Source organism: Centrocercus urophasianus, unplaced genomic scaffold (assembly GCF_019232065.1).
Source record: "Centrocercus urophasianus isolate 14NV4802_14NV808 unplaced genomic scaffold, USGS_Curo_1.0 seq_10, whole genome shotgun sequence".
In the NCBI taxonomy this organism is placed as follows: domain Eukaryota; kingdom Metazoa; phylum Chordata; class Aves; order Galliformes; family Phasianidae; genus Centrocercus; species Centrocercus urophasianus.
Window position 1 is genome coordinate 33,786,461 of NW_024884142.1, and position 21,380 is coordinate 33,807,840.

At 35.4% G+C, this 21,380-nt stretch overlaps 1 protein-coding gene across 3 annotated transcripts in view; it reads right to left on the bottom strand.

Annotated features, from left to right (window-relative positions):
* Positions 1-664: 664 nt before the first annotated feature.
* ASCC3 (activating signal cointegrator 1 complex subunit 3) overlaps positions 665-21,380 on the bottom strand; it is a 256,841-nt gene continuing 236,125 nt past the window's right edge. For all 3 annotated transcript variants that reach the window (XM_042812582.1, XM_042812567.1, XM_042812576.1), the window contains exons 38-42: positions 9,741-9,892; positions 9,080-9,230; positions 2,929-3,135; positions 1,372-1,547; positions 665-1,284 (exon numbers count right to left, since the gene is read on the bottom strand). In XM_042812582.1, coding sequence (XP_042668516.1) covers positions 1,137-1,284; positions 1,372-1,547; positions 2,929-3,135; positions 9,080-9,230; positions 9,741-9,892 — 834 coding nt within the window. In that variant the 3' untranslated portion in view covers positions 665-1,136. The remainder of the gene's footprint in view (positions 1,285-1,371; positions 1,548-2,928; positions 3,136-9,079; positions 9,231-9,740; positions 9,893-21,380) is intronic.

Genomic DNA, 21,380 nt, shown 5'->3' on the forward strand with positions numbered 1-21,380 from the left:
CAATGCATTGGATGGTGGCAACATTAGAATATTGAAAAATTTCCACCAGGTGGGTTCCATACATTCTCACACAGGAGCGGAAAGAATACTGCATGCAAGTTTGTTAGGAACCAATTGAATGAAGATGAGGCTGAAGGTAAGTTTCCTGAATTGCAGCATTACTGGTGATGAGACGCAGTATCACCACTACAAATAGTGGAATGGTGACGTGAATTTCTCATCAAAGAAAAATTCCTCAGCAGGTAATGTCATGTGCCCTGTCTTTTGGGATAGGAAAGGAGTGATCCTTCTGAACTTCATGGAACCCGGACAAACCATCAACTGACAACTACATTGTGTTGCTGACTAAATTGAAGGCTTGAACTTCTAGAGTCAGGTCAGAGAAGAAGACAACCTTTCTCTTGCAACATGATAACACCAGGCCCCATTCCAGTTTGAAGACTGTGCAGTAAATTGTAAATCTTGGTCCTAACAAGTCCACCATATAGATCAGATTACAAGAAGATTTACTGCATATAAGCTTATATTAATAAAATATATATATTTTTCTCCCTGTAGATTATCATCTTCAAAGGGTAGCATGCATAAGGGAAGGATTTTGTACTACATCATATATTTCACACTGAAAAAATCTAATGCAAAACATTCTTATGGACATATTTTTATTAAACATGAAATGTAACATATCCATCAATATTTTCAGCATATTTTTCTCAGGACAAATTTTGTATTTTTTCCCTATAAATTAAAAAAGTCATCTATTTAAACTGCATCAACACACATGGGCTACAGAACATTTTTTCAAAATGAAGATTGTAGCCCTAAATTTGCGCAAATTACGGTGTCTTTTATTTTGATGTGTCAACATTGAATTATGGCAGCTCTAGTAGGAATAAAAGAGATAAATATGACTTCTGAAAGATGAACCAAGAAAAGACAAAATTTTATAAAGGAGTAAGGCCACTGTGGCTAACTCTGTGTTACCAGAGTCAATACAGTAGTCACTTTCAATTTTTGAGTTGTCTTGAGGTTAGAAGTTTTGTTCCGCTAAGGCAAACTCACTTTTTGGGAGTCCAAAATGACCAGATATGTTGGGAGAAAGACAAGCTCTTTTTAAACAGATTTTTCAGATCACCTTACTTCAAAGTCAGATAACTCATAGCATCAGACACCTCTGTTGTGGCTTGTGCTGAAGTATTAGCTGGTATAATATTCAGGTAAATATCATACTGTTGGTCCATGCCAAGATAACTGTCGCTCATGAGATACAACGTGTAAATACACCTAAAAAGGTAAAAAATAGAGTCATTAGTTTGGCAATTAGGTTTCAGCCTAATCATTAAGAGATCTTAATTTTTAAATTTGTCATACTTTCCAGGGGTCTCTGGAGTGTAAAAAGCAAGAGAGACAGTATTTCTATTTCTGACATATCCAGTTCTCTTCAGAGCGATGAGTTCTTTTTTGTCAACTTCTCCCAGTATTAAAAACCATCCTTCATCTTTAACTTTAGGGAATCGAGGAGCCACTGCTTTACTGTCTTGCTTTCCCTATTCAGAAAAAGAAACGGTTTAGTAAAACTGGAAGTTTTTTCAAAATATCATTCTTTCTTGAATGAGAAACAACACAAAAACACATTTGTGAATTTTTATGTAATACAATAATTTACAGATACAAATTAAAACACTTTTGTTATTTCCGTCTAGATGAAGGCTTCATCTCAAAACGAAGAACAAAGAAAAACAGTTCTAAGGAAAAATAAAAAAAGAGCAACAAAACAGAATAAAAGATACTATTTCACTTTTTTTGTAAGCTATTGAAACTTGCATGAAAATTCTGTTCCCCTTTCTGTAATTTCATCTAATGTATTCCCAATACTATTCTCAGCAGAAAGGTTAATTGTAAACCTTGTGTCTTTAAATAACACTAAACAATATTGTTCAAGATAAACATAAAAACAGCACCTGAAGTATTTATTAAATGTTGAGATAGCAAAAAGAAAGACTATTTCAGTGATTCTTTGAGACAGTGACTTTACTGCTGAAAGCTGAATATACAGTGATGCACACTTGACCATCGTTCCTTTTGTGCTCTGTAGGTGGAAAGGTTTTTCTGAAGATTTACAAAGAAGAAAAAGCACCACTATAGCAATGAAGCTTCTGCAACAGTTTGATACAGCCATTTCTTACAAAATAGGGCTCAAATTCTGGGAGAGGTTTATAAAGCAGTGATCACTAAAAGAAATATTCCTGCTTCTCTCACACTTTCAGTGGCTTCTGGTTAGGGAGGCAGTTTCAGTAACTGGAACAGCAAATAAAAAGGCTTATGAAAGAACTCTAAACTTTCCTACAAATGAGAAAGTCTCCCCTTGAAACTAAGGTGATTTATATAAAATGTGAAGAGAATACGTGGAGAATATCCTCAGTAAAGGGCTGAGAATGTGTTACAAGTAAAAACATATTTATAGGTGTGTATGTATATACAGGTATGTACAGGCATGCAGTATATTTGAATATCACAGGATCACTTAAAAATTGGTTTGGGAAACAGGATATGTAAAAATATGAGAAGTAGGAGTTTAAGGACGGCAGGTACTTAAATACTGCCTGCGAAGTTATTGTACCCACTGTTATTACTTTATAGAACCCAAGCATGAGTTCCTGGTTTGTAAAACAAAACAAAACAAAACCAAACATTATTTTTTCATTGTCTTAAATTGGTCTAGGATTTTATCTAAAGAATCTATTTATTATCCTACTGCAAAAACCATTTGCTTCACTACTAATATAGAAAAAGCTTTGAAAGTGTTTACAATTTGCATAACTCTCAAACCATAAAAAAAATTGTTACGCTGTGTAAAGCATTATTGATAACGTAAATGGATTATTGGAAACTTATGCACTTGTTGAAGGAAATGATAAATTCATGTACCTGATACCCCATCTGGGTTCTCTGCAGATGTATCTGGAGCACATATTCTTGATCAGCATGTAATTTGATCCATCTTTTGTCATCTCGTGTGTCTGGTATCAAAGAGGGAACAGGCACTTCATTCTGTGGCTGAGCTGGGTCATCCCAACAGCCCTTAATGCTCAGGCTAACGTGCAGAATTGGCAAGCGGGACAAGAAATTCCAAGCCTGTAGGAAAAATCAGATCCCTGTGGATTAGAAGATGATCCATACAATTCAGATTACAGTCATTATAATAATAACAATTCAGTGTGCAGCCAATATATTTATTCTACACCAAGAATGATTTATTTGTATAGGAATACTATACTTAACAGCATGACTCTTAGAATCATAAAATACTTTTCCTCAACCTCTTGCTCTAATTACTTCTAAGCAAATAAAACAAATGTGAAACTTTTCAAGCACATTAGACATGCCTCACTAAGATTACTGATGTCTGAACACAGGAAAAATTCTTTACCGCTTCTGATTAAAGTATTTATTTCTTATAAGCCACTTAAAAACTAGTATAATTAAGTTCTAAATTAAACTTCCTTAGCACAGCCCATAAAGAACAAGACACTGCAGTTCTAATTAGCAATGGGCAAACCTCAGAGAGTTCAGAGGATCAGTTCAAATAATTAACAAAAAATTTAACTGCATATCCAAAGTTATCCTGAATTTTTTTTTTCTTTTTTAAAAGATTTTCTTCCATCCATCTTCATGAACTCTTCTTTTAATCCTTTTGAAGAATCTTAAGTCTGTCATTTCTTATGAACTGCAACAGGCCCTCAACTTTCATCTTTGTACTGAGAACTGTTGCTAGAGACATACACTTTGCATAGGTGAATGTGACAATTTCTTCAACCTCACATTCATGAACCACTCAGAAAATGCAGCCCTGTGTATCTCCCATGTTGTCTTCATCAGACTAGCAAAAACATCTCTGAGAAGTTGTGATAAAAACGGAAGGAAGCAATGTAGGCTTTCATTTATTAAATTCAGCATAGTCACTTAAACTGTGTTAGGAAGAAGAAATAGTCAACTTTGCTGTGAAATGGAAGCAGTGATTTGTGGCCTCACTGTGGGTAGAGAAGATAGATGAGGTAGGCACCACAAGAAAAATGAACAAAGCAAAAACAACCGTCACATTCTGCTTTGCCCCTCTCCTCCCCTAACCCAAAACAAAGCAGGGATGAGCACTTCACTGTTTTCAAAATAACATATAAAATGCTAGGTAAAGGGCAGGAAGGAGAACAGGGAAAGAGGAATATTGATCTTGCTAAAGAGCCAGCAAATGTCAAAACAGAACCTTGTGGGAATGAAGAGGTAGACATAGTCACATGGGCAGTACGGTCATAGAACAGAAATGTTTTATTTAGAAAAAGGCTAAATTGTACATATATGTATATGTAATGTATTGTTTTGATTATGTTGTCTTTCAACAAGACCTATTTTCATTTGGACTGTGTTTGATGTGTCTCTGATTACTTTTTCTGAGGTGAAAGGTCTTGAACCTTAATAAAAGGAAGATCAACTTCATACGTTGTCTGATTGTCTTAGGATGAGGGGGCATGACTTTAAGCTGAAAAAATAGGAGATGTAAGTCAGATGTCAGGTGGAATTTTTTTATGCAGAAGGTGGTGAGGCACTGGAACAAATTGCCCAGAGAAGCTGTGGATATTCCATCCCTGGAGGTGTACAAAGCTAGGCTGGAGGGGAGGCCTTGGATAACCTGATCTAGTGGTTGGCAACTCTGCCACTGGCAAGGTGGTTTGAACATTCTATGATTCTATGAAAAGATAATTTTGCTTTTTCGGAGACATTGCTATCTAGATTTATATTTACAATATCCATACATAACTGGGGATACAGCAGCCAGGGTAAGAAGACCTAAGATTGCATTGCCAAACAGAGTGGAAACAGAGTGGCAGAGTATGCCTTCCTTCCATGGCTTTCATGCCAGCTTGTTGTTCCCCCTCCATCCCCAATGGATGTACTGCCATACTACGGTTGTACTGCTAGATGGATGAGCTTGCTAATCATTTGGCAACAGAATTTACTTAGATCAGCCTAAAGCTGATTGTGGAAGCATATTCCCTAATCCTGTGAGCACTCTGAATAAGCATGAATCTTCAGTACCACTGAATGAAGTGCTCCTACCTCCTCCCCTGCTGGCACAAGCATTCATGTAGCTGCTTGGCTGCAGGCCATTTTGACAGTCAGCAAGAGGGTTGATGTGAGCCCTCCTCTCCTTGTCCCTAGATGCTCCTTCCCACCTCCTCACTCAATCCATCCACAGCATTTGTGCAGCTGTGCGGTGAGCTGGGTCAGGAGAGGTGAAAGTGGCACGGGGAGGGCAGAGCTGCCCATTTCAGCTGCAGTGCAGACTTATGTTGGATTAAAATGGCTGCATTACCATAGCCCGGCCAAACTAAATGAGAAAACTGATTTAGGCTAAAACTAATCTCTTTCCTTCTTCCCTCTTCTGTGCTGCATGAACAGCTGTGTCCATTCAATGGAGAAGATGGGGAGGGCCAGCTGTGAGCGCTCATGGAGTTGCAGTGTAAAACAAGACACTGATGAATTTTACTAATGCAATGCATTAAGTGTTATCTTAGAAAGGGCAGGGAAATTATAAAAGAGAAGATAACAGCTATAAGATTAAGGGAAAAGATATCTCCCCTTCTGTCCCAAGCCTGAAAGAAAAAAAAAGCAGTATCTTGAAGGAGAAAGATGTTAGTTTCTTGCCAAGATTTTTCTACAGTTAGCACAAAAGACCATAATAAATTCACCTCCAGCAGATCATACTGGATGAGACTACTTGGGTAGTTACATCTTAACATGCAAATAGTTTTCTGATTAATGTAAAGGTTTTTAAGATTGACTTTACTGCAGGAACTTTACTATTGTGTGAAATTCTCTATGCACCAAAGCAGAGTACTGCTGTTTCAGTGGAGGTACCATGTGCTACACCAGCCCAGTGATCACCCCTTTTGTTGTATTTCAGATATCATCTGCCTGGAAAACTTTTATACTTATATCTTGCAGGATGTGGCCTGTTACAATTGCATTAGAAAAAAGTTTAATTTCAGCAGAGGTAGTATTAACTCCTTTTTTTTTGGTACTACCTGTTGCTCCACTGAAGATTCTGATTCAGTCCTATTAATACTGTACAATGCCAATATATTTTATGTGTCAAAGGTCATCAAGTTCTCATGTACCCTTGACAGTACAAACAAAATATATAAACTCAGAATAACTTTGTAATTGGATAAGAAGGTATTTGTAATACTTAGCTATCCTGGCCTTATATTTTTGAAAATTAAAGGCAAAGTCAGTACTCCATGACGATAGAGGTACCATTGACAACAGGCTGCCTTTTTATCATCCATGCAATTTGGAGAAAATAAAGCAATGCTTTTTTACTTGAGGAAAGAAGTCAAGTAGTAGCAGATGAAAATGAAAAATGAGATTATAGAAACACAGACACTTCCCAAGTAGAAGTACCCAATACTAGAGCAGCAACAGCAGTCTTTCAATCTTGAGATCTCTTTTTTTTGTCTTCTGATAATATAAATATCAGGTTAGTATTTTACAAGGTGCCTACATAAAGGAATTAGAAACTGAAAAAGCATTGCTCAACAAATATCATACAGAAAAAAAAAAAACAACCAGGAGTTATTACAGAGTTACTGCCCAAATAGTTTCTGCATTTAGGCTGTCAGCTTTTAAAAGCTAGCTGAATTTTTAGTAAAGTTTAGGCTTTTAACCAGTATTTGGAAAATTAAATTCAGGTTCCCACATCACTTAAGTATTTACTGACCATTTTAATTTTTTTACTTTTAACTATTTGTGACATAAGCATATATCGTCCCTTTAAGCGTATCAGTGCATCTAGTATGTGCATTTATATATACTACCTGTCCTTAGCCACCAAACTCATAGATTCAAATCCTAATCATGCTAGAAATTCTTCACGAACATTTGCTAACACCATTAACAATTTTGCCAATAAACCGTCTCCCCAGGACTTATCCTAATATTCCAAATCCATAAGCAGCCTCAAGAGCTGTTATTTAAAAATTAATTAACAATCTGCTTAAAAAATATTTTTTTTCTTTCCAAATGTGATATTTTTTCCCATTTTTTCTTCTCTCCTAAATTTATAAAGGTTTATTTATTTATTTATTTATTTTTTTAACCATTTTCATGCTAGTAACAGGTTTACAATACAGGTTCAACAAATTGCAAGTGACAAGTAAAGTTTTATTAGTAAAAGAATGTTTTAGGCATTTTTGTGGTGTACTTATCACTTTGTTTGACTTTGTTGAGGTCTGGTTTCAGAATGCTATGTTTAAAACCTGTAATTTCATATTTTTTCATTATAGAGACTATGTAATTTCCTTATTGGAAGTATTTTCTCTAGGTTGCCCCCTATTTAAATGCATATTTAAAGACTTTACGTATGAAGACACTCAACAGGCAGTCTCAATATAAGTCTTGAATATGCGGAAGGTATTACCATAGATTTTTCATGCAAAAAATGCCATAAATCATACATAAATTTTATGTATAAAAGTTTCACATTTTCACTGACATGTGTAACACAGTCATGACCATGCTATAACCAGTATGGCCATTCCCAAGTGGCAGAAATGAAACTTTCTCCTTATATAATACTGAGCCATTGTTTTTTCCTCTCATATGCATCTGTATTTACTAACATAGGCATACAGAGGCACAGGCTCATTCACAGTGTGAACATACACACCACATACACACAAGCTATTTTTGAGGAAACTGCTAAGACATTTCAATACCAGCCAAACATATTTATCTGAGGATTAATCTTCATCTATTGAATCAGACGAGAACACTGCCATGCATACAATTATTTAATTAGCAGCCAAATCCTCTGCCAGTCAGCAGCCGCTCCAGGCATACTGATGGGGCAGTAGATGCAAATCTCACAGTAGTACTGCTTTTTCTCATTACTACTGCAATTAGCACTTAAATTGATGCTTTAAACATACTAATTTTTGGAATAATTCAGGATTTGTATGTTACCTGGGATCGCCTCGCTGCAGAGACGACACCAGATTGCTACGCAAATTGAAGCACTTTTGAGCCAAATAACCATCATCATATCAGACAGAACCAATTTGCATTTGCTTTTAAAGATAACAGAATGGCAATTTATGCAAATAAATTAAGTAAGTTTACTTCTGAGTTCTCCCTGAACTAATTATAACAATGTTCTAATTTTTTATCACATCTAAAACTTGGACTGAAATCAATGTGTATTATGTTAGAAATCTGTTGTTAAATGAAGCCTTGTTTTGATGTCAATACATTTTCTTAATTCAGAATTCTGATGGTAATTCAGTTACAAATGCAGCTGTTATAGACATTTAAATACTTTTCTCCTTGTTTGCAAACCAGTGAAATGTTTAACTGAAGCTGAACAGTCAAACACAGGACACATTGCTGTCATTTTAAGTATTCATATAAAAATAATTTGAAGTCTTCCACTTTCATACATTTATTTGAAATCAATAGCCTTATAATGTGAGGAATTCTATAGAATATCGCTGTCCTTTGCTGGAAACTCCTTGAAAAAAACAAATGAAAATGAGACTCTAGAGCAGACTTGACATTTTTTCTCCCCACTGTGAAATGTGAAAATTTCATCTGCTTTTTCAGTTTCAAATAGAAAACGACTGCTGAATCTTTTACTACGGGTATTCTCAAAAAATAAGGTGTGTGACAGACCACTTCAGAAAACAGCTACAATGACATTTGCAATGCACGTTTCCTAAAGCATAGCTGGCTCTAAAAAGCTGAATAACACTAAGCAGATTGTACGACCTAGACAAGTATCTATAGAGCAAGGAGATGTGTTAATACCAGCCATAAACCACACAATGTTACTGGTTAACACAGAATAAGAGAAGACGGTTTGAGAAGAAGCTCTGTAAAGCCAGCCGTGATTTGAAATTAGAGCAATGAATGCATAGCATTTTATACAGAAAATTACATTATTTACTGAAGGGAAGAGAGTATTTCTTTTCCCAACTACTCTTGCTTTCCAATCCTACTGATAATGACCACTGATAGGAAGCATTACCTGTGAAATGTGTGCTGTTTGCAATTCATTGTCCACAATTGAAGCAAACACATTTTCTTTTCCTTCACAGGCAGCCATAAGTTCAGGAAGACACTCGATAGGACCTTGGTAACCTCCATGCAAACTCTTCCTTTTTCCTTGGCTCCACTTCCTAATACAGAAAGCAAAACACAACTACAGGTAAGAAAAGCAAACATTTATTTTCCCTACTTTGGATGGTAAAACTTGATGCTGTTTTGAAATCTGATCATTTATTTTTGGGCAGCATTAATGACTGCATCATCTAGACATCAATAGAAATTAGCATTATCTATGATATGATGGGTACAATATATTTTTACAATGGATTAAAATAAAGAGGTAATTAATATATAGAGTTGCATTTGCTAGAACTTGGAACTCTTCTAGTGATCTCCTGTTCATTTCTTTAGAATCATGGTTCTCAAAATAATCTGTGAAGGTTAATTACTCGATGAACACTGAAAACAGAAATATTACTTGGGAAAGCATCAGTGTGATTACATAATAATAACTGTTACTATCATGAGTTTGGTTTCTGTTACGCTAATGAACATTCTTGGGCACAATGAAATTCAAACAATAATAGCAGCCAAGTTTTAATGAAACTAAAAAATTGCAAATGCTTAGAAGAGTTACTTACTGAAAAAGATAAAGGTGCTGTACTTCTATATTGGGCACAGTAAGCAGGGAAGAGTCGTGTACCCATCTGCCCTGAACTATCATCTGCACCAGGTTGGTTATATTCAAAGCAGCCACCAGCCAGCCATGATGTGCTGTGACATCCAGCATTGCCTAATAAGAAAAAAAGAAAATGTAAGTATATTTGTGTACCTGGTTCATACAAGAAAGAACATTTATTCAGAGTTTAACTAACAAGAATCTCTAGGCCTTCAATGGAGGAATTTACTTCAAACCCTAGTGATGGGAGATCAGTTTGAATTAACCTTGAATAAACGGATTAAATCTTGCATCACCATCAGCCATTACCCTTGTGATGGTGAGCAATTTACACCACATTTTTTTTTAGTTTGGGAGCAGACAGTGGGCCTTTTCCTTAAAAATAACCTCTCTATTACATAATCCCACTCAGAATGAAAAGAATAAATCCCAAAGTTGACTGTAAAGGAAGAAGTCACAATTAACTGTAGTATTGGGTTATACTTTGACACGAGTTTTACGAGAATAGTGTAAATATTAAAAAACTCCTTGTACTATTTAAGAACATATTTACTTCTATTCCAAAATTAATACTAATGTCACTTACCTGTAGCAGCTGTAATTATTCCCATTTTAAACGTAAGGACTAAAATAAATATCTTCCAAATGGGACTAGACAGAAACCTAAATAGGTTTTTTTTAGCTTAATGGGCATATCAAAGTTTTGTTCAACACTGAAGATTACAAAATAGTAAATAGATTTTGCAAGTTGAATAAGATTGGTCAGAAATAACATGGATTTCAAGTTTTGTATTGCATACAGTTGTCTTGAGAATGAAGGATGTCTGGCTGTCTCTCTTCTGGTATCTCTGTTCTGAATCTGAAAGGCCTTCCCAAGTAACATAAAAAAAAAAGGAAGCAAACAAACAAAAAAGCCCTGACCAGCTACACATCAAACTCCAAAACTGCTAGTGGTCATCCTTCCTTTCACGTCTTGTGAGTTCCTGTATCTTTTATACTTCTAGCTGCTGTGCTTTAGAGAATGCAAGTAAAAGGTATGCCCCAAGTATCATAGCATAAAAATCTAACTGCAAAATTCACTAGAGTATGTACGGTGAGTAGTCCTACTAAGATAAAAAGAAAAATGCTGATTTTAAAGAAAAAAAAAAAAAAAGCTAGAATGAAATTTGATATGATTAGTCTGAAAGAGAATTTAAGAGTTCTTCCACAGGAGAACAAACTGAACATGAGCTTTTGGTTTCAACACAGTTTTTTTTTAAATGAAGCATGCAGTTCTTTGAATAAATGCTATATTTTCATACTGTCTACAGTACATGAAAACAACTGATATAATTTATTTTCATAAATTAGCATTTCACCTGGTGAAGAAAATTATGCTATATGCTTATTCTCCTGCTAATTTAATTTCCCTCGCCATAACAATAAAACTTGGATCTTCATACTGCAGCTCTCGAACTCAGTAGAAAGTCAGATATTTAAAAGTGGTTTGCCATATAGTAAATTTGCAGTTTGATCAAAATAATGGAAAATAATTTTTTCAAGAAAGCAAGAACACATTCTGGCACACTGAATAATTTCCACACTTCTTTAAGTACTGTCTTGATATTAGGAGAACTATAGTTTGATTTCAGGACTAGGATTATGTTTCCATGGGCTTTTCTTTTCAAGACAAATTATGTTCTTTGATACTTTCTTAGATAGCACATACCTGCATCATTTTAACCTATTTTCCAGACACTAGTGTAATGACGAGGAGCTGTCTATGTAAGTCTTTATGTTTAATCAAATGTTTTACAGACAAACAAAAGGCAGCATTTACTTAAGGCAAACTAAACAGTGAAATCTTCTTTAAACAAAGGAGTTGTTTACACACGCAGAGCTATTTCAATTAAATTACACTGATTCCGAAGAAATGCTGAGTTTAGAGACACAAGTTAGTTTCAGTCATGGCCCATCGCACAGTTTATCTTAGCAGTTTATAATGCAATTTCAACAGGTTTTATTTCAGATCAGGAAGATAAGATCAGTGACACTTAGAAAAATATTTAACCTGTAGTCTTGAATTACACAAATGATGTCACATTTCTTTTGAATTGTGGATAAAGTGCCTTTCAGCTAATAATGATCTAGATTTAACATTTAAGTTGCCTTTTTTTTTTTTTCTTTTTTTGGAGGAACAGTCATAGCACTCTGAAACACACATTCCTAGCTACCCAAATAGTACCTCTCAGCTCAACAGTAATAGTTTTCTTGGCTGCCTGAGGTAATTTCCTGGTATGACTATTGTTAAACATTAGAAAATAAGATTTTACTAGAAATCACACTTGAAAGGAACAGTTTCACGAGTTATAGATGTATGGAGCGGCTTACATAATTTCTAGTCAGACAAAGAATTGTTCTCAGAATTTTTCAGAGTGAATCTAACATTTTAAACTTATAGGACACAATCTTTAAATCTACTGGATGAGTCAACTTCCAAATTTTGAAAGACAGCAAAGCATCCACATGTGTCTGTGCCTCTTCGAGCCTGGTGCCCAGGCAGCATTTCACCTCCCTCCTGTTTCCAACCTACTGATTCACACTTTCTCCTTTCTGCTACTCTGAAATAGCCTGAAACATCATGCTCCTCAGTCATGAAACTGTAGCATATACATTAATAACAATAGGTGAAGAGATATCCTATCTTTTTTATGAACAGCAAGAACATACTGAGCTGCATATTTAGTCAGCATAAAGCAGTGGTGTTTTCGTAAAATTCTTCTGAGGATACATGTATAACACTGTTTTCATTGTTTTCCATTTTTTCTTTTAATCTTTTCCCCTACCCCCACCTTTTTAACAGAGGCTTGAAAAGGGAAAAGGAAGAGAGAAGACGTCAGAGAAAAATAAATCTAAAACAAGCTATACACTGAAATTAACTGGAGGATCCTTTCACATAGAAAATCTCCTAGAAATTGATAGAGGCCTGCAGATAGATATCCCGTAGGGAGTGTGTGTGTGAGACTCTGTGTCCCACATTGTTATAATGAATCCACATGGCAAATCCTCTTTTCCTCCTTATTTTCTGCTTCTTCACCCATAGAATTTATTCACAGCATCTCTATCTGGATGTAAAATCCAAGACAGTGACATTGTGAAAAAGTCAGAACAATGGTAAAGTTGGCTTGTTTCATCTACTGCCTTGGAAACCTACACATGCTTCTTTTTTTCTGCTAAGTGTAAAGCACACAGATGCTTGATGATACTCAAGTAATCATTGAAATTCCTATAAAATCAAGGTAACGAAACAAGTTATTGTCCTCCCTTCAAGTTAGTGGGGTTTTTTTTTTTTTTTTCTTTTTTTTTTTTTCCTTGGAACTGATTAAGAATTTCGTTCCAAACTTAAAATGGCACAAATTGGTTATCTACCTAATTACCCTCTGAATTTCTTTCACAGGATAATTTCACCATAGGGAAAAAAAAGTGAAAGAGAAGAAAGAAGTGAACAAATGAATATAAGTGAAAAAAGAGAAACTATAAAAGTGCTTTTACTTTCAGAAGAAAATTGTGCATTTTACTAAGACAACAATTAAAAACAAAACAACATCAACAGCTTTTTAATTTAAGTTTGAAATGATGGAATAGACAGAAGTAGTCAAGGGATCTATCACTTGATACAATAAAAACTGTTTACCATCATATTATTTTGGCCTCTTTCTGCACTTAGAAAAATAAAACCAGAGGCTTATACTGAGATGGTTTTGATGGAAGAATCAGGTTTTAGCTCTTAAGACTTTACAGTGTTTCTCTCTGACAAACATGAAGCAATAACAGCAATTACTAAATGAGTTCTTCAGCATTTTAACCATCATTATCAAACATTTCTTGACTCGTACTGACCAGAGAAGCAGCTTCCTGTAAACCACGGCAGGGCTAGAATGAAAATGCTGATGCTCAGTAAGTAAATGATATAGTTTATCAGGTATGGCAAAGATTTTCATTTAGGTGATAGAGCTGAATGTCAAAATGTCTGGATCAGAATATCTTGCTATGTGTTTCCTTATACCAGGAGTCCGTAAGTAGGAAACCCTCAACATCTGCTATCAGTTTTCCATCATCTTATTTTCGAGAGCAGTGGTTAGTTCAACTACCAAACTTTTAAAAATTATCAAATAGTAACTCTCTGGTCTAAAATAAATCTGAATTTTTACAGCCTGTCTCTTTTTATCCAAAGTTATTACTGATGCTTGGAATTTGAATGATGCTGTCTGAGGGAAAGAAAAGAAGGAGGCAGAGTGCAGAAGAGGTGTGTGTATGGCAAGGAAGAGAAGTGATAATAAAATGTTCTTTTTCTTTGTTTTATTTTTTAAGCACTCTGAATGTGTGTTAAAAACAAAACAAAAAAACTGAACTCAACTAAACTGTTCCCTAAGTAACACTCTTTCTTCCCTTATTTAGGAGATTTGTCTAATAATAGAAATATCCTGATTGCAAATCTTATATTTTTGAAACTTTTTGCAAAGCTGTAACATTGTTTTGGTATTGATTTCACATCCTTCATTTGAAAGCCAGACATTCTGGATCACTCTTGTATGACTGGGTGGGTGGCAGGGGACCAGAGACTGCACAACTAGCAGAATTTCTGACCTCATCAAATGACTTAAATAACTTTTCTCTTTAAGATAAGTTACTGAAGTGTCAAAATGATGCAGCTTGCATCTTAAAAGAAACTGTATACTGCTTGGAGTAGTTTACTGAACTCACCTGTCATATAGCTCTGAATATACTAAGAAAATGACTTAAATACTGTAAATACCAATGTAAACATTGTATATATAAATTTTAACATTTATACATAAACATGTAAATATTTATATATTATATAATAATATTTAGCAACAAAGCTAAATGAACAATGAGAATTGCTCTGGATACAGAGGCTAAGCTAATTTATGGAATGACATTGTGGCTGAGAATTAGACCTGCTAAAAGTGAACTGTTATAATGATGCCATGTTTTGGTAGGTGAGAGCTGCAACTTCACAAATACTTAGGGTGAGATATAGGGCTCAAATTTTTCTACCATTTAAACGTTCATTTTACTTTTCATACCAGTGCATCACAGACTACGGCGTTTTCTTGAGCACCCTCATTCAGGAAATTGAAAGTTTCTGTACTATTGTATACAGCACTCTAGGCAGAACCACATTCTCTGTAAACTGCATTCACCTTAAACTTGAAAATTTACATAAAATAAATCCTACACATTCTCAGACAAATATTGATTCTGCAGTGATGCTTTGAGAAAGGAAACTAATATTGATATGAAATAAATTCCGTATGCCTAAAATACTCTAAACTTACTGCATAGCTATGTCAAAAAAAGAGAGGTAAGGTTGTTTGGATTTTACACCTATTTTACACCAAATTTATTAGGTACAGTATTCCGATATCAAATAATATAAATATCTCCAACCTTGTCTTCAGTGAATGACAGTGTAAGTTCTGTTGTCTAGGACTAGACTTCAGTTACAAATAAAGGCTTAAATCCATAGATCTATTAAAATCATTAGAACTGTGCCTATTTACAACTGCTTAGGACTACAATTTATATGAAAAATATTTCTAGATAATAATATGCAAAAATTATCCCATTTTACTCTTTTTCCTGAAAACCACTAATATAGAATGAGAAATCTTTTTTGCACATGCTTCAAATCTAGGATGCCTTCCAATATGTAACATTACATTACAATCACATGTGATTTGCAATCATACTAATATAAGTAAAATATTTTCCCAGATTTTAAAGCATTATATGTACTTACATTTCATGTTTTTATCTAAATCATGATTACGATGCTTCAGTTATATACCCCAGAAACAACAACTGAGCAGTCTAAGAGTTTATTTGAAAAAGTCTTATAGAGGATCTTAAGGTCACAAAGTTACAGATTGGTACAACAGGTACTTCAACTATTGCACTTCAGAGATCTAGTCCAGAATTTCTTACTAGAAACATATTAATTGGGGGAGGAAAGGGAAAAGAGGAGTTTCAAATCAGTATCAAAATCATTCAGCTGTACAGTTTCAGCCTATATAAAAAAAAAAACTATTTTATGAGTGTGATAGTGAATAAGCTATAATCGACCCTAGTTGGGCACTCCTTTTATACTGTCCGCTGCATCTTGCCTCTCTTCACTATATTTTTGAACAAGCACATTCAGCTCCCTCTTCCCTATGCTCTGCTACTCACTATGAGAGACTAATTCTTCATTCTCCCATCACCATAAAGGTCTCACTGACAAATGCAAATTACGACCTTCCTAGCTGCTTTGTAAGATTCCTATCCCTGTATTCATCCTTTAGCCTCCATAGTAACATTATTAGTATGATCAGAATCAAGGAAAGGACAAATCACTTACTGTCTACATTTAGTGGAGTACAACCCTTTGGCTCATACTGATTTTTATTTTTTTTTTGATAGTATTACAGAGTTAACAGCAGCCATGGAATATGATACTAGCAATATAAATTTGGTAGGGCATAACCCAACACATTCAGAACTTGTTGAGTCCCAATATCCAATTTATTTTCAAATAACTAATTAACAAATTGATATTCCATACTAGGCTAGTGAACTGTAAATACAACAAAATGTTTTTTGAGAAAAGTCTCTTCTTTGGCAAAAAGTCCCAGTTTCTTCATCCTAAACAATGCCTCACAGGTAGAATTTGTTCCATTGCTTGCACAAGTCTGCCAAGCCTCTGAAAAATACACAGCATCTTTCTCATGATGATAAATCTGCCCTCTTTAAAGTTTAAATTCAGTCTCAAAGTAGTAACGTAGTATTTAGTCAATAATTAAAATTTTTTGAGTGCATTCACTAGAATCCTTTTCAACAGCAACAGTTATTCCCAATAACTTTCTCCTGAACTTTTAGCCCTGTAAGGTTAGCATTCAGGAAGCTCAGCTGCTGTCTAACAAACTTAATTAATCAAAAAGTCATTTCCGAGCTGTAACTATGAGTAAAAGTGCTTCAAGTGTGCTAGCAAGCCTACAAGTTAATCAAAATGCTAATGCAGTACAAATTAAAGTTGTGATTAACATTTCACAGTAGCTGCTTAAGTGAATTGATCACACAAATGGGTTAAGCATTACTCATTTCCTCTAGCCCCAACTGGGAAAAGGTTTGTTATGGGTGGGGGAGGGATTATATATAAGCAACACCAAATCATCATTAAACTGTCACCAAGATGCTTCCATAAAGCAGTTCCCAAACTATCTGCAGTGAGCAAAATCCCCAACACCACTGTGACGAAGGTAGCTTCTCCTTCCCCTCCTCATACATGCCTATAAAAAAGCAAGTATTTCCATCCCAGTATTTCCTGTGTCCAGGCACTATCACTACAAAGATATTTATTGCTGTTATTATCTATAAATGAGCATCATTTCCAATATATGTTCCACAAATCTTTTTTGTTATTCTATTATTTTTACCCTCCTCATGTGGAATAATATTAGCAATTCAACCTTGTAACCAACTAGTATTCAAGTAAAACTGCAGATATGATACAATCACTGGAATACGACATGTATACAAAGAATGTGTGCAGGAGCTAAAGAGACATTGGCCTCTGCTATTCACTTGTTTCTGAATACTCTTCTGCATGATGGAGTTGATTTAACTTTCTTTCTTTCCTTCTCTGAATTAAGGTGCCCACTTACTTATAGTTTGAAATGCATTTATTAAACAAAACAATTACATGTTTGTTCCATAGCTTGCACAAGTCTGCCAAGCCTACTAAAAATACACAGCATCTTTCTCATGAGCAGATTTATTTGCTTCTGGACAAATCTCGCATATGCAACCAAAAAACGTGTCACTCCTGTAATTTTTACCTTTCAGCTAGAAATTGATATGCCCACAATAACAGGAGATAACACAAGAGCTTGAAGTGTACTTAGGATCTTCTCCATTTCTTCACAGGCAGGAAAACAAATGACCCAAGGGGCATGGCTCCCCAAGCCATCAGTTTTAGTGGACGTTAGGAACTGAGGACATCTGGGGAGAATGGGAAGTCCAGTGTGGAGTGACATTTGCAAAGCCTGGGAACTACAGCTCAGGCACCTCTGCTGTTTGCAGCTATGCCTACATGGGCAGAAACCAACTTCTGCCTGAGAACTCTGGACACAGCTCCCACCAGCAAAGAACTGCCTGCAATTTACTGACTTAAATATTTCACCCACAGAACTGTAGAATCACAGAATCATAGAATGGCATGGTTTGGAAAGGGCTTCAAAAATCACACAGTTCCAAACCCCTGCTGTTGACAGGGATGCCAACCCCTAGATCAGGCTGCATCCAATCTGGCCTTGATCACCTCTACTGATGGGATATGACAGCTTCCCTGGGCAGCCTGTGCCAGTGCCTCACCACTCTCTGAGTAAAAAAACTCGTAATCCATAAGCTAGCTCTTAAGACTGAATAGCTGTGCAATGTTTAAAAGCTCTAAACATGAACAAGAAAGATGATACTCAGAGTTGCATCAAAACCTTCAAATTAAAATGACCATAAAGAACTTATTTAATTTACCTATTGTAGAACGAGTAAAGGGATGCTACACATATCGTTGTCCAGTTAATAAGGAAATGCAGACCCTGATTTGAAGAGCTTTTTATTTCACATCAAAATGAGATTCTCCAGAGGTGTAACAAGCCTGGAAAAGGCCATCCATCCTCAGTAGAGCTATTTGGGCCTCGTTTTGTGGATATGCATGTTTCCCATACAAACTGCACTTCACTGTGCAGTGCAGAACCTGCCTTCCTGTCCATCTTCTCTCAGTGCACAGATACCCCACAGAGACGCATTTAACACATCCATAGGTAAACACTTCTTAAAGGTTAAGTCTGGGCTCCATGGCAGTCCTCCTTCTGGCAATACTAAAATATTTTATCAACAATTATACTACAAGTGGAGGCTTGTGGCCAATCCCAATGCAAAGCCAGCAACTGTCACATTCATTTCATAATATTCCTTGCTGAACCTGAAACTGGTAGTATTACTACCTCATTATCTATTTCAATTAATGCAAATATAGGCAATAGAACAGCAGAATAAGAACTGATCGCTGAATACACAGTCACAAAAGGCTTGACAAAAGAAGTAAAAAAGGGATTAGATTTAGTCTATTTCACATAATTCTAAATCAGAGACTGGGAAAAAAGATGGGGTACTGTCTTTACAGTAGTAATTTTATTATATAAAAATATTAAACAGATCATTTCATGAGATTTTTTATTCTTTTTCATGATCTTCCACAAGTGGAGAAATGTTTGAATTTAAGCAACAGCTGAAGTGCCGAGCACTATACTACTGATATCTCTATCTTTTCTCAATAAACATAATACAGACAGCGTGCTAAGATTAAAGAAAATACACTGCTTACTGTAATTCTATTAAAGGTAGCCAGGATAAACAGAAATTAAGTGACTTGCCCATGGTCTCACAGGAAATACTGGCAGATTTTTTTTGAGTCATGGGAACCTTCTATATTTTATCAATGGCAACACGTCAGTGATTAACAAACTCTTTAGCTTTTCACTCAAGCTTTTCAGGTTCATTAAAAAGTTGGGTGTGGAAGTAGGGCAGCATTCACCTTCCAGAATATAAATACTGCATATTGCTATTCCTTATATTTCTGCAGTAAAAGGGAAAGAATTCTGTATTTCATCCTGTGTAAATACATATCAAAATTTATCTTGCTATAACAAACTTTTTTTCTAAACAAAACAAATTCTAACTACAGGAAAACTGTAACAGAATGTATTTCTTCAATTCTCTATGGCAAGAATTACATTCTTCTATTGGGTCAATCCCATGGCTCCTCAAATTCTGTTAATGCTGTGTCATCACAGCAATGTGCTCTTTTTGACCTTAGACGTGACTTCATAGCTCATGACTTCTATGCTTAATTATGAGTATAGATCAACAGAATTCTAATATAAAAATACAACAGAAATCTCAGCAAAAGTAATTTAACAGTGGCTGTCTACATTTCTTATTAGAAGAGAATGGAATCTTATCAATGTCACATAAAAAAACCCAAACCTGTCGGCGTTTCCTGTTGCCTTCACAAAAAGAGACTTCAATAACATGAACTTTATCTTTGCGTAACAAACGTAGTTGGAAGTGTAACAGAGCTTGACTACACTAAAGCAGCTGATCACTGTTACATTCTTATGGATTTTACTGTAACCAACAAAAATGGTCAAGAATTGCAATATATTATATATATATCTATTATACACATATGTATATATACATATACACACATACATATATGTACACATGAAATTGATATATGTAGATATTATATACATACAATGTTTCAGCAACCCTGTTCAAGAGCCCTGTCCCTGGAGGAGAAGGAATATGGATGGGATTCCTACACAGGGCATTTTAAAATCATAAAAGTTTGTTATTTATTTACAATATGGATAATTCTTTTTTTGTTTTGTTTTGTTTTGTAATTACAGTGATCTTGTTTCAGAGCTTTATGTATATATGCTGAGGAGAAGAGTGGTAAATTATGAAAGACAGTACACTACAAATATTTTGAATTCCAATAATTCTGACATTTGTTCTGAGCAACTACTGCAGACTGAATAGCTTCACTGGATTTCACCAGTTTTAGTTGGTGATTTTACAAAATCCATCAGCTACTCTTGGCTCATGCTATTATCATTGTTTTCTGACTATTAACTCTACTCAGCCTGAAGTTAGTGTCAAAGAGGCCCAGAGGACATCAGTAGAGTCAGGCAGTGGGTGAAATGTGAAAGGCAGCAGGGGAGAGAAGGCTGATTAGGTGAAGACAGCACAGGAGAGTGGAGAATTTTGTTACCTGTGTTGGAAAGAGATTTGCTTATGCATACTGACAGAAATTGGCAAATGTGCTCTGCGGGGGACCTGGAATGGCTGCCTCTGCATGTACTGAGAAAACAGCCACTTGCAAAAGCTCTTGGAAAGACCTTATTTTTCTGGAACAGAAATGCAGAGCTGACACAGGAAGTCTGCATTTTGCTCACATATCCACCAACAAAAACAACAGTTTATGTTCAGGTCACCATTGGAAGGTTAGCTATACAACCTTAACACCTAAAGTATTTTGTATGTAAATAAACAGAAATTCAACACATTTCAAAACCCAATTCTGCTTCACAGCTGAATTTTACTCTTTGAGGTGTATGAGCACGTGTTCACATGCACATAGAATGTCATCCACTGGATGTGTTTATCAGTGGAGCCCTCCATGGTTCAGTTCCTTTTCTCACAACTAACATCTTTTTTTCCACCTCTGTTGACCTAGAGTTCATCAGCAGGTCAGTGCTAAGGAAAAAGGTAACAACCAGTATTGAAAGTGTAACCCTGTCTATTGCTTAGATTCTGGGAACTTTAACCTCCATTTGGAAAGCATGACTAATAAGATGGAACAAATATTCTCCCAAGAGATTTAAACCATGCACCAACTTCAAAATACTAACGTGCTTGCATGTTTTTCCTGTTCTTTGAAAGCAGGAACTTTCTTTCTTTCTTTCTTTCTTTCTTTCTTTCTTTCTTTCTT